The sequence below is a fragment of the Rattus norvegicus genome, chromosome 1 (genome assembly GCF_036323735.1).
Source record: "Rattus norvegicus strain BN/NHsdMcwi chromosome 1, GRCr8, whole genome shotgun sequence".
Lineage (NCBI taxonomy): Eukaryota > Metazoa > Chordata > Mammalia > Rodentia > Muridae > Rattus > Rattus norvegicus.
In genome coordinates, this window is record NC_086019.1 from 130,245,736 (window position 1) to 130,257,888 (window position 12,153).

The 12,153-nt window shown below is 48.6% G+C and overlaps 1 protein-coding gene and 1 long non-coding RNA gene across 9 annotated transcripts; one reads left to right on the forward strand and one right to left on the reverse strand.

Moving 5' to 3' along the window:
* Nucleotides 1-316: 316 nt before the first annotated feature.
* On the reverse strand, nt 317-3,501 carry LOC134483669 (uncharacterized). The gene is made up of 2 exons (XR_010060541.1): nt 3,362-3,501; nt 317-3,157 (listed from the first exon to the last, which is right to left on the reverse strand). It is a non-coding gene; the product is annotated as an uncharacterized LOC134483669 (long non-coding RNA).
* Nucleotides 3,502-3,604: 103 nt separating this feature from the next.
* Nucleotides 3,605-9,622, forward strand: Lysmd4 (LysM domain containing 4). 8 transcript variants are annotated; one of them, XM_017590159.3, is made up of 4 exons: nt 3,605-3,786; nt 4,015-4,190; nt 4,769-5,066; nt 6,999-9,622. In XM_017590159.3, the coding sequence occupies exons 2-4, from the start codon at nt 4,183-4,185 to the stop codon at nt 7,605-7,607; spliced, it is 915 nt and encodes a 304-aa protein (XP_017445648.1). In that variant the 5' UTR covers nt 3,605-3,786; nt 4,015-4,182; the 3' UTR covers nt 7,608-9,622. The 8 variants fall into 8 exon arrangements, with proteins under 8 accessions (XP_017445648.1, XP_063129848.1, XP_038950312.1 ...); XM_063273778.1 differs by lacking the exon at nt 6,999-9,622 and adding an exon at nt 5,491-5,736; XM_039094384.2 differs by lacking the exon at nt 6,999-9,622 and adding an exon at nt 5,491-5,736 and having other exon boundaries at nt 4,782-5,066.
* Nucleotides 9,623-12,153: the final 2,531 nt, after the last annotated feature.

The window sequence follows — 12,153 nt, forward strand, 5'->3', positions numbered from 1 at the left end:
AGGCCGGGCTCTCTAGATGCTCCTGTTAGGGCCTAGTCTCTGTCAGTTTCGGCCGCTTTGATACAGTGCTTCTGACTCATTTTCCCACAGTTCCATGAAAGGAAAACACGAGTCAGGGTGGTGTCCTGGTGTGGTTTGGGGAGGGCCACCATCTAGGCAGCAGACTGCTGTCTTCTCCTAAGGAGGCCAAGCCAATCCCTTCACAAGGGCACTGACCCAGTCCCCTCTTTAAGGCTCTACCTTCTGAAAGCTCAGTTCAGAGGGTAGGATTTCAACAGGAACGAAAGGGGACACAGAAGTCACTCCACGGCAAGCCTGAATATGAATTTCTTTAATGAAAAATGCACGTCTATGCTTCTCATAGTATCCTCTTGAGGACAGTGTAGCTGGCATTTCCCTCTTACCCTGTGAGCTATGCCTGCTGAACACTCACCAGGGATCATCCCGGCAACATTTGATCTTCGGACTAGCTGGGGTAATATCAGATCCCAGTCTGTAGATGAGAAAACTCAAGTGTGAACACGCTTCCTGTGGGTACTAGGCGAGAGTGCTAGGTTCGGAGTAGGACACCTTAACTTGAGAGCGCATGACGTAAATCACTGTGATGGATGGATAGCTCCTTAGAGCAGGCAAGATGAAGAAGGCAAATCACACAACTCAGGCCCCAGACCCTTAAAGAAGGTTGTCATGCGCATGCGCACGCGCCTGCTACCGCAGGGTGGCGCCATGGGAACTTTTCTCTTCATACAGTTTGGTTCATAAGATTGGTTAAGACAGTTCTTCCAATCAATACTGTGTCAATACCTTTGCTTCAGGATTAAGTATGGTTGATCCCACTCCATGACAGAGCATGAAAAATTGTCCTCTCCTGTCCCTCACTGTTAGGAACATTCTGGTAGCTGATCTTCTAACAAGTCCTGAAAACTTCACCAGTGAATCGCTAAGCTCAGAGTCAGGCTTTCATAGGACACAGTGTAAAAGCGACTGCTTCCAGATCTTACAAGTGTTCCCATTTAGACTCACTCGTCTGTCTGCTTGCCCAACCACGTTCCACAGAATACACATGATAATGATGTGCCTTTTGTTACCTACCTTGAAGCCATTTAAGTCGCCACGCCTTTGTACGTGCTGTAAGGATAAAGGGTCTCCTCCTCCCCCGTATTTGTATGATTTGGCAGTTTTTTTCCTATCGAGGGTCATTTCTTGCTTAGATGTGAATGCTTTTTATATGTTGAAGATTTGAACATACCAGAGAAGGCAAACATTTCTATCAAATTTACAATAATTTCTTTGAATTTTCTCTTTTAAATTTCTCTGCCTCTTTCTGTCTCTGTCTCTGGGTACACTCGCATGTGTGTGCATGCATCTTCGTGTGTGTGTGTGTGTGTGTGTGTGTGTGTGTGTGTGCATGTGTGTGTCTTGGCTCATGTATGGCAGTTGAAGGACAACTTCAGAGGCCTGTATGCATTCCAGCATGCTTGAGGCAGGATCTCTTGATGTCTGCCACTGAGTACTCTAGGCGAGCTGGCCTCAGAGCTCCCAGGGATTCTCCTCTCTCCACCTCCCGTCCTGCCATGGGATTATAGACCTGCACAGGGCTTCTGAGGATTCAAACCTGTGCAGCAAGCGCTTTATCCACTGAGCATCCTCTCCACCCCCCCCCCCTCTTTAACTTCTTCATGTTATTTTATGCAGAAATACAACATACTCCTTCTACAAAGTTAGTGCCCTCCCATGAACACTGGCATCATCCTCATGCTTCTTAAAGGCTTCTTGTTTGTTTGTTTTTCAAGACAGGGTTTCTCTGCATATCCCTGACTGTCCTGGAACTCACTCTGTAGATCAGGCTGGCCTCAAACTCAAGAGATCTGCCTCCCCAAGTGCTAGGATCAAAGGTGTGTGCCACCACACTGGGCAAGAGTTTTATTTCCAACATGACTTGTCAACAAGTGAAAACCAGAGACTTTCATTCTCTTCCCTTTATGGGAGGAAGGCTGTGTCCCGGGAGCCACTAGATTTTCCTGAGTCACTAGAGGACACATCACTGTCCCTGACCATCTTGGCTGATTGGTCATGGTTGCCTTGGTTACTGACAGCCACATGGGCCTCTGTGAAGAACTAGCCATTTCTGCTGGGCTTCATGAGGAGTGTGTACACAGACCATGAGCGAATTGCCACACTTAGAAGTGTTAGCATGTCCAAGACCCTAAGAGAAGGACAGTGGCTTTACTAATTGTTGTGCTGTGACAACAGGCATGCTCTGGGATTGCTCCAGGCAGGACTGGATAGCCATCTCAGGCATTGGGTAATAACACAGAAGGGGACAAAGGCCGGAAGGCTTAGGGACTGGGGTCAGAGTCATAGTTGGTGAAAGTGCAACTGGCTTTAGACTCTGCTTCTATCCTGGCACAACTTGTGCCTACTGCTACCTGCTGTGTGCCTTGGGGCAATTCCCCTGTGTCTCTTAAAGTTCTCTCTACAAAAGGAAAAGACGAAGCTTTTGAAATTCCGTGGCAGTTCTGCTGAGCCCTGAAGTTGGAACAAGAAAGCTAAATAGTTGGCCCCTGCTACCTTGCATCCTCTATCCCAGGAGAAGACTGTACATGGGAGGAGACATGTTTGACAAGGGTTGGAAGATATCTGAGTGGACACCTCTGCTGATGGGGTCAGTCTCCACTGGCTTGGGATCAGAGCAGTAGGCCAATTATTGGGGCTGGGCCCCGGACCACTTTGCTAGATGAGACATATCTCTCATACTTCTCAGGCAGCTTCATCCAAGCCTGTAAAATGTCACAAACCACAAATATGTCCGTGGGGAAGATGTGAATGTGTGTCTGAGGGGACTGTTGGGTATATTAGCAAAGCCAGCTAGCCTCCTGGGTTGGGTGGCAAGGTAAACAAACAGCAGATGTTTAAAGCCAGAAAGAAGAGTCCTGTGGATGGCAGAGAGGACCATGACCCGGTGCCTTTTTGGCCTTAGACATTTAGAGAAAGATTCTTAGTTTTATTCTAAACCATAGGAAGAATTTCTGAGCTCTTGTTTTAATGTTGATTCCCAGAGAGGCTTAACACCTTGGTTCAGCTGCCAGTCATCTGCATACTTTGGTGTATTGCCGGCCCATGTCACTTAAGTTTCTTCCTTATTCATTGGCTGAGTCTTACTCCATTAAGGATTTTAGTCTTTGTTACAAAACAATGCCACAGGTTCTCCTCCCTTTTCCAAATAGCTGGGACTCTGACTAGTCAGATGATGATACATATTCTCATTTATCCGATTCTGATCATGACAATATTTTACATCCCTGGACTTTTGTTTATCTCCGAGCAGGGGATGGCAACCATTCGGCCCCTCAAAAGATACTGGGTCGAAGATTCAGGCTACCTGGAACAGGCCTCCCGAGTGGCGCGCCGCCGTACTGGGTACTTCCTAGCCACGGATCAGGATACACATGGGTCAAAGGTCTCTCCTGCCAGGAAGAAGACCGAGGCTTAGCAGAAAGCCGTGGCCACCCTGAAGGAGGCCAAGTTTCACACCTGGCTCAGAAGGGGAAACTGGGCACAGCTGGGACGAACCCACAGAGCAAAGGTCCAAAGTCCACGCTGGAGCCCCGCCCATCAGGGCCCGCCCCTTGAGCAGGGCGCATTCTGACCTCTCAGCACCTCCGGACTCTGTCAGGGCCCGCCCTCCTCTTGAAGTCAATTGGTTGGCTCTTAGTCCCCGCCCCCGGAAGATCTGCTTTTCGCAGCCAATCGGCGGGCGCGGTGGCGGTGGAGCCTGGGAGCGAGGTACCCGAACTTGGAGCGGGGTCTGCTGGGTTGACTTGGGGGGCCAGGGGTCGCTTGTCACCGTGGGCTCGGTGGGGGCTGCCACTCCAGGGCCAGTGCCTGTGTCCACGGAGGGCTGGTGCCGGCTCGCGGGAGTGGCAGGATGTCTAGTCTTTGGAAAGTTGGGTCCTGGCCTGTTTAGGCCCAGGGGCGGGGACATCACAAATTTGTTTTGTCCTCTGCTTAAAGACAGCCCACCTGTCATTGGAAGGAAACTGAAACCTCTTCTGGCCGTCCGGTGACAGGGGCACAGAATTTGAGACCAGAGGGAGATGCGCTGAGGTTGGCTGTTCCCTTAAAGGGCCACTCAGAAGGGACCGCCAGGAATGCCTGGAGTCCCATTCCAGCCACTTGGAAATGAAAAGGTTAGTTGTGTCTCTGGCGTTTGACTCTAGGTGACAATAAGGGGACCATGGGGTGAAATGGGTCCAGAGTGATCGTAAGAAATGGGCAAATTGAAATTTGATAGGTTTTTCCATTGCTTTGCCTCTTAGGTCAAGTCAGCCAGGGTCAAAATAAGAGAGTTATGGTTGTTCTCAGCATCTGTCCTTGGTAGTGGCCTTTCCCCCTGAAGATACCTTGGGATGCCTAACGAGGTTTTTGTCCAAAGGTTCTGAATGTAAGATTCTCAGTGTCAGGGAGCTGAGAACAGTGCTCACCTCTCAAATGCTGAGACATAAGTGGCTTCTTGTGTGTGCCAGGGGAAGGACAGCAGCGGGTGGGGAAGAAGAGTAGGCAATCTTTTTTTGCACATAGAAAGCAGTTAGGAAACGTGTGGTCTTGTTCTGCCTCAGTATCAGGTGGACAGGTGTGTGGATGTTATCCTTCCGTCCTGATGCTGTTTATTGGATATTAGCAATATTAGGAAATTACTAATGAGATTACTAATTCTCTTTAGGAAGCCAGAGGAGAATGAATAACATTTGTGTGGCATTAACTCCAGGTTTGATTTTCAGTTAAGAAAAGAAATGAGGCAGAAGGAAGTGTTAGCCAAGACCTTCCAAGGCCCAGCTGTTGTCTGTAGGACTCCAAACAGTCATGTTTACATGTTCAAGAATGGCAGCGGGGACTCCGGGGACTCCTCCGAGGAAGAGTCACATCAGGTGGTGTTACGACCCCGGGGCAAGGAACGCCAGAAGAACAGCAGCCAACCGCCAGGAACGGGCACCATGGTGCTGCTGCAGCGGGAGCTGGCCCAGGAAGACAGTCTCAATAAGCTGGCTCTCCAGTATGGCTGCAAAGTAAGCTAACTCAGTCTCTGCCCTCCAGGGTTGAGAGAGACACAGGGCAGTCACTGTAGGAGGTTCCTGATCCGCATAGGTGGCTAGAATCCTACAGAGCCAGGGGCTGGAAGCTGGTGGAGGCACCCTTCCTTCATTCGGAGCTCTGGGCTCAGGAAGGGCCGGTTAGAGTTGGGCACCGCAGTTCAGGGTATGCTTTCCTTTGCTCTGCTCTGCACAGGGACACTCTGAACAGGGCTGGAGATGGTAGGTGGAGTTTACAAGTTTCTGTGGCATGCTTCTCTCGCTGCTTTGCTTGGCGGTAGCTAATCTGACTAGTAGAGTTTTGGATTTTTTTTTTCCTTCTCCCTATTAGAACTGCATGGTCTAGCCTCAGTGCTGTGCCTTTGTGTAACCTTTTCTTTCTCTTTAATTATGTTTTTAGCACTCAGAGTGATTAACAGTGGCAAAGTAAGTTGGAAAGTGTTTCTGGAATCGCTCTTTTCTCCTGCAATGAAACAGTTTGTTTCACGCCGTTGACCCCATGCTGTATACATGCTATATACATGCTATACACATGCTATAACCATGCTGTATACGTGCTATTACCATGCTCTATACTGACAGCAGCTTTCACCAAGGCTGCATCAGCTACACAATTAAAAAAAAAAAAACACCTATCTCCTAAAAATTGTCTGTGGTTTATCTAAAAAAGATCCAAATAAGCAAAAAGACTGTGTGGGTGTGGGAGTCTTTTCCAGATAGAGGCTCATCTCCAGGGACACAGAGCATCTTTACATTGTCCCGGCCTTTGTATTTGTATCTTACAGTCTGCTTCCGTAGGCATAGCATATGCTTTATAGACCATGGCCAAAACAGCAACAACAACAACAACAACAACAAAAACAAAAAAAAAATACCAAAACAACCAAACAAAAAAACCCACCCCACCTTCCCAACAAAGTCTTCAAAGATAGACTTATCTTTCATTCATGTCAGAATGACAATCTCTGAGAAAGCCAGAATGGATATTTAATGTTTCCACTAACTAGTCCTGTTGGAGGCGAATACACGTGTTGTTCGTTGAGTGCACAAAAAGAGTGAAAGCTGTCAGGCTCCTCCCGTTTGTCAGTTTTCAGAGCGAGGTGAACAGCATCCCTCAAGCCAGTGCAGTAAGACTCTAAAAGCGGCCACCAAGTAAAGCGATGGCACACGTGATGGACTTGACCGTCAGCTCCGTGGGCTGTGCTTACACTCTACAGAAGTTTTTCCTAAGTAGCTTGAGGGGGGTTTAAAATGTGGCTTCCCATCCCTCCTTTTCTGTTAGAAGCCTTGTGTTATTTGATGAAATCCAGCTACAGTCCCACTACCTTAGTCAGGGAGGAACGTCTCAATCCCCAACTCCTGGCTGATGGCCGATTGCCTAACCTGCTTCTTGGGAGAGGTGTCTTCTCCCCAAGCCGAGTTAACTTCTGTTCAGAGAATAAGGTCCTGCGCCCGCCCTGCTTCTGGGAAAGTGCTGAGGGAGGGATCATCCTGAGGAAGCTCACTCAGGTGGCCGAGACCCTGAATGTGTGCCCAGAGCCAACTCCAGCTTTAGTGAGCTTATCTGGCCACTTGCTCAGCTGGATTCTGGTGTGAGACGGGCACACTGAGTTAGACAGGGAGGGTGACAGTGTTGGACCTGTTTCACCCGAAGCTTTTGTTGTAGTCACAACACTTTCCAGAGTTGACCGGAAATTGTTCAAAGTAGAGCGGTTGGTTTCTAAGCTATTCATTAAGAGGTAAAAACCAAATATCAAAAGCCTAGATTCCTTAGCTGAAATGAAGCTGGCTGTGGGTGTACTTTGAAGCCTTCATGAGCTTCTCCACTGGATCCTCCACAGACCTAAGGTCTCTGCTGGGTACTGGTTTTAAGGAGCACTGCTTGTTTATAATGCCTGGCTTCCGTAGGTCGCAGATATCAAGAAAGCGAACAACTTCATCAGAGAACAAGACCTGTATGCTCTGAAATCGATCAAGATTCCAGTGAGAAATCATGGGATCCTCACAGAGACCCACCAAGAACTAATGCCCCTTGGGGCCTCCTCTTCCGAGACCAGGGTGACCCTGGTAGAACTGCCCGAAGATGGAGACGCCTCTGGGGCAACTGCTCAGGGCAACCAGTTGACAGAGTTCTTCAAGGGCATCGATGAGAACATTGAGCGGGCTGTGCAATCTGATGTCTTTCACAGTGACGGCTGTTGTGTGGAGGCCCCGGATCAGCCGCTGCTCCCCATAACCCAGAAGCCAGCAGCTGATGGTGCGGACTGCGGGATTCAGTGGTGGAATGCTGTCTTCCTTATGCTTCTCATTGGCATTGTGCTGCCAGTGTTCTATCTTGTCTACTTCAAAATACAAGCCACCGGGGAAACCTCAGATAGTTTGAACACAACTGTTGTTCCCAACGGCTCGATGACACTGAGCCCAGTTCCAGGGCAAGCCCCCAGGTTGGCAGTTGCAGTGCCTACCCTCCCCGCTTCAGACAACCAGGTCAGCCCAACCACTGAAGCAGGGGCCTAGGTTCATTCTCTTCCTAGAGTTGTCAGGCTTTGACAATTGGCCCTTGATGTGTGTAACTGTCACCATCTGATTGCAGACGGCATTGCATCTTGCTTCCTGAGATATGTGGACACCGTGGCAATCTGGATTGTATAGGCTTGGCCTAATCCCAGGATGCAGGAGCCCAGACATCCACCACCCCAGCAAGAGAGACATTGACATGGAACTCGTGGCCATTTCTTGAAGATATGTAGGGACCTGCGGTGAGCGCCTGTACAGCCATTCTGTGCATGCTCCTAAGGAGAAGGTGACGGGATCTGCGGTGTTACTGCCCCCCGGTGTTGGATGGGGTCAAATGACTGTCACAGTGTCCCTGCCTGCTAAGGGGAAAGGTGGGCTCAGAGACATGCCCTGTGTCTAGATCAAGGTGCTATGTAGTATGTCACTGAGTCTGTCACAGTTGACAGCCTGACAGGTTTGCCTCACTTGGCCCCACTGAGGCAGTGCTGCTTCAGAAGTGAGGTAGCCCCAAATCCAAACTGCCATCCTTGGATTTAAGCTACACCTCCCAGAGGCAGGCCAGGCAGCTCTCTGGGGCAGCTCCCCGGATTCCCCCGGTTGGTATCTGGGTTGCAGCTGTTACTAGCAAGTGGTTTGAAGGGATTGCATCCACCATTAAGGTTCCAACACATGGACCTCGGAAGCAAACTGGTTGCCAGCCCAGTGTTGTCAAGAACTGTGGGCCTCACCCCAACCCCTACCATGAGTGCCCCTTCCTGCTGCCTCCTTGATTCATCCATTCTTTGGGTCCTTAGAGCAAACTTGCAGGTGCTGCATCTCAGTGTTAAAACCAGCACAGTGTCAGTCAGCTTTCTGTTACTGTAACAAAATCTCCATTGATAAAGGTTTATCTTGGCTCCTGGTACCAATCCATGGCCTGATTTGGGGAGTGGGGGTGGGGGTGGGGGCTACAGTAAGAACATCATGGAGGAGAGTGTGTGATAGAACAGATTGCTCATATGACAGGTAAGAGAGAAGGGGAGACAAGGAGCTTGGGCGCAGGTATCACCTTCAAAGTTCTGCCTGCAGTGAGCTAACTTCCTCCCACTAGGCCCCATTTCTTAAAGGACTTCCCGACACATTCCTTCCCAACACTGAGATGAGGTCCAAGTCTTTAAGACATTTGCCTTTGGGGGACATATCCAAACCCCTTCAAGGTAACCCTGACAGTGAAAAGCTGTAGAGAGGTAGAGGGCGACACCAGATGCTGGAGGGTGCAGGAGGCTCAGGCTTTCCCTGAGGCAATTAGCCAGCCAAGCCCTGTAGGGTGTAGGGGGAAGGGAGAAGCCAGCTTGCCTTGTCACAGCAGGAACAGGCAGAGCTTGCTGGAGCTGAGCCTCGGGCAGTCAGGTTAGCTTCTGTGACGGTTTGCAACTTGATACATAGGCCTAGAAATCTGACCAGAGGAGAAGGATAGTACATGGGCCTCCTGTCTAAACTATCCACCCAGGGTGCAAATACCAAATTTAAATCGCCTTCAGAATTAGTATTTTTAGGCCAAAAATGAACCCATAAATCTTGGTACAGTAAACATCTTGATAATGTGATTCCTATCTAGATGCTCAAGGCCATTGTGGCAGTGAAATTTCTCTTGAATGTTGTCATTAACTCCATCAGGCAGGGCTCAGAGTCCGATGGGAAATAATTTTTTGGCAGAGAATGTCTATATTTTTTTCTGTATTCTGTCTCAAGTTTGGGGACAAGCATACAGCCCTGTGTGGAATCCTAAGTAGAATGTGACAAGGGATCTGCAGTGACAGGGCTCCTGGGGTTGGATGGGGTCAAATGACTGTCATAGTGTCCCTGCCTGCTGAGGGCAGGGGTGGGCTTGGCTCAGAGATGTGTGTTCCGTGTCTAGGCAGACCACGGTGCTACACAATGGTATCAGTATGTCACTGAGTTTTAGACATGTTACAGTTTTAACTTGTATTTCTGTATTTTTCTCAAGTGGAATAAAATTTCTTCTGTGAAGGAAACATGATTCTCCCTCTTTTCATAATATGTGGGTATTGGTAACAGTTAAAGCTGAGGACAGCACTGGAGTAGTTGACAGTGGCCTCTGCCTCCTGCTGAGCCTGGGCAAGTTGCCTCAGGCCCTTGCTGTGCACATCCTTATGTGGCAAGGGAAGGACAGACTAAGTGGTAAACAGTGCATTCTGGCCCACTGACCTACAATAATATGTTTCCTAATTAAGGTAGGTCTGTGAAAGACACACCATGGAGTTCATTTTCTAGTAATTTGTTCTCTGGGATGCTTTTGAAAAGATTTTTTTTAAGGTTTTAAAATTATGTGCTTATGAATTCAGGTTGCTTGACGTTCAGGGGAGAGCGTAGGACCTACTGGGGCTAGAGTTTAGGTGGCTGTGGGCTGATGCTAACATCCTAGGGTCTTCTGCTAAGAGTAGTAAGCACTCCTAACAACGTAGCCATCTCTCCAGTCTCCAAGAAAGCGTACGTTTTAAAGAAGAATTTACCATCTTTTTGTTTGTGGGCATAGTGCTCAATGTTAAACCTAAGTGATTTTCTTAGTATTGGTGTGCTGATTTTATATGAGGGAGACAAGGCCCCAGGATGGGTTGTGCACTGCATGTCTGACCAGCAGGAGGCAGACAGAAGGGGAAAAATGCTCTGAAGTTTATGAACTTCACAGTCATATGGGATAGACTGGGCTCTGGGCCATACTTAACCTGGTAGAGAAAACTCAAAAGTCCCAAGAAAGATGGCTGCAGTTTGGAGCCAAATACACTAACATATAACCTGTGGTGTTTGCTGTTTAATGGATGCCATGGGAGGGCAAGCATTTTGTTCAGGAACTCCTGCCTTCTCAATCCCAGTCCCAGAGTCAGCAGCTAAGTAATCTGGGCTTGGCAGCCTCAGAGCTTGTGTCCTTCCAATTCTGTGGCCTTACTGCCCTGCTACCCACCAGGCTGCTGCTGGTGGCCTGACAGAGGTGCTGATGGCTCTGCCCCCTTAGTGCTACCACCTCACACCTGGCTACATTTGGTTATTTTAAGGTACAGTTTCATTGTCCTGAATAAGGAACACGGGCAACTTTTTATTTGTACTCCATCCAGCCACATACACTTTAGCTCTTCAGAATACGAAGAAGTGATGTGATAACCAGACAGGGCTCTTGTCCCCTGCCCTCAAGGTGCTGACAAGCTAGGAGGCAGTATGATGAAGCCTCTGGCGGGCCCCAGAGAGGTTCTCTAGATGAGCTGAACCAATACTTCCTTAGCTGACACCAGGGAGGGGCAGTGGCAGTCAGTGGGACTTTGGGCAGGTGCGTCTTAGTGTGATCAAAGGACTAGAGGTTGGAACATGAGGACTGTGAGTAGCTGGTGACCTGGTATGTAGGGGGTGTGAATGGAGTCATGGGAAAAGGCTGCTGGAATGGTTTGGGGCCAGATGTGCAACCACCCAAGCTCTACATTTAAGGGCTTGGCATTATTTCAGGGAAATAAGAGGATTCATGATGGCACGGGGAGGTGACACCACTGAGCAAAGTGTCCTTCCGTATTATCCCCATCATTCCTGAATCTTTTGTCTTAGACCTGTGAATTCATATAGTTTCATTTGATTTGGAAAATTGCCGTCATTGTTAAATTTAAATTCTTAAATGCCAACTGGGTAAACATTGGGGAAACCTAGTATTCAAGTTACCTCCAAAATACTTAACTAATTACAGACAGCACTTTACAGTGGAGCCTACAGGGACCTTCACCCTGTAAAAGAACAGCCATCTGTAGGGAGACACACTGACACCGTCCATTCCAGAACCTCGTTAGGACACATCACTTTGGGCTATTTGCCTAAATATAGCACCTCATCCCAGTCTCTATCAGACTCGCCCACAGCTAAGTGGCTTTAGCTGGACAGGTGGCTGGGGGTGGGCTGCAGCCTTCCGGCTGGCACAGGGCTTGGAAAATCACTTTCTTGGCTGGTGCCACTCAGACACACAAATCAGCTTAAAACCAAGATAAAGGTTCAGAGCGAGGCACCCATGGGAGCTGACTAGGAACTCAGAGTGAATTGATAGTAAGTAGCTGCAGCTGTGATTAGAATATTTTTAGCCACAGGACTCGAAACAGCTTTCAAAACCTGCTAATAAGAGCCCCATTATAGCCAGCAAGCAAAACCAGTGCAAAAAATTAACTTGATTTGACACCAAGAATCTGCTTAGCTAGGAGCTGGCTCACACGGCAAGGGAGAGGAAGAAGATTAAAAAAAAAAAAACAAACAAACTATGGGTTTGGACAACTGTATGGAGCTTTTCTGGCTTCTGGCTCGGTTAAGAGCTGAAAGTGGGAAGGATCTGCTAGTGTGCTGTAACAGCCAGCCATCTCTGCAAAACACAACTCCAAAGTCACACCCGTCCTTTGCCTCAACCTCAGTGTTGTGTATGTAATCTGGGCAAAATTAATTCCACACCGTAAACCTTAAAGATAAATGGGCACATGAGCGAGTGCTGGCACCTACTGCCCTCGGCACCTGAAGCTGTTCTCCA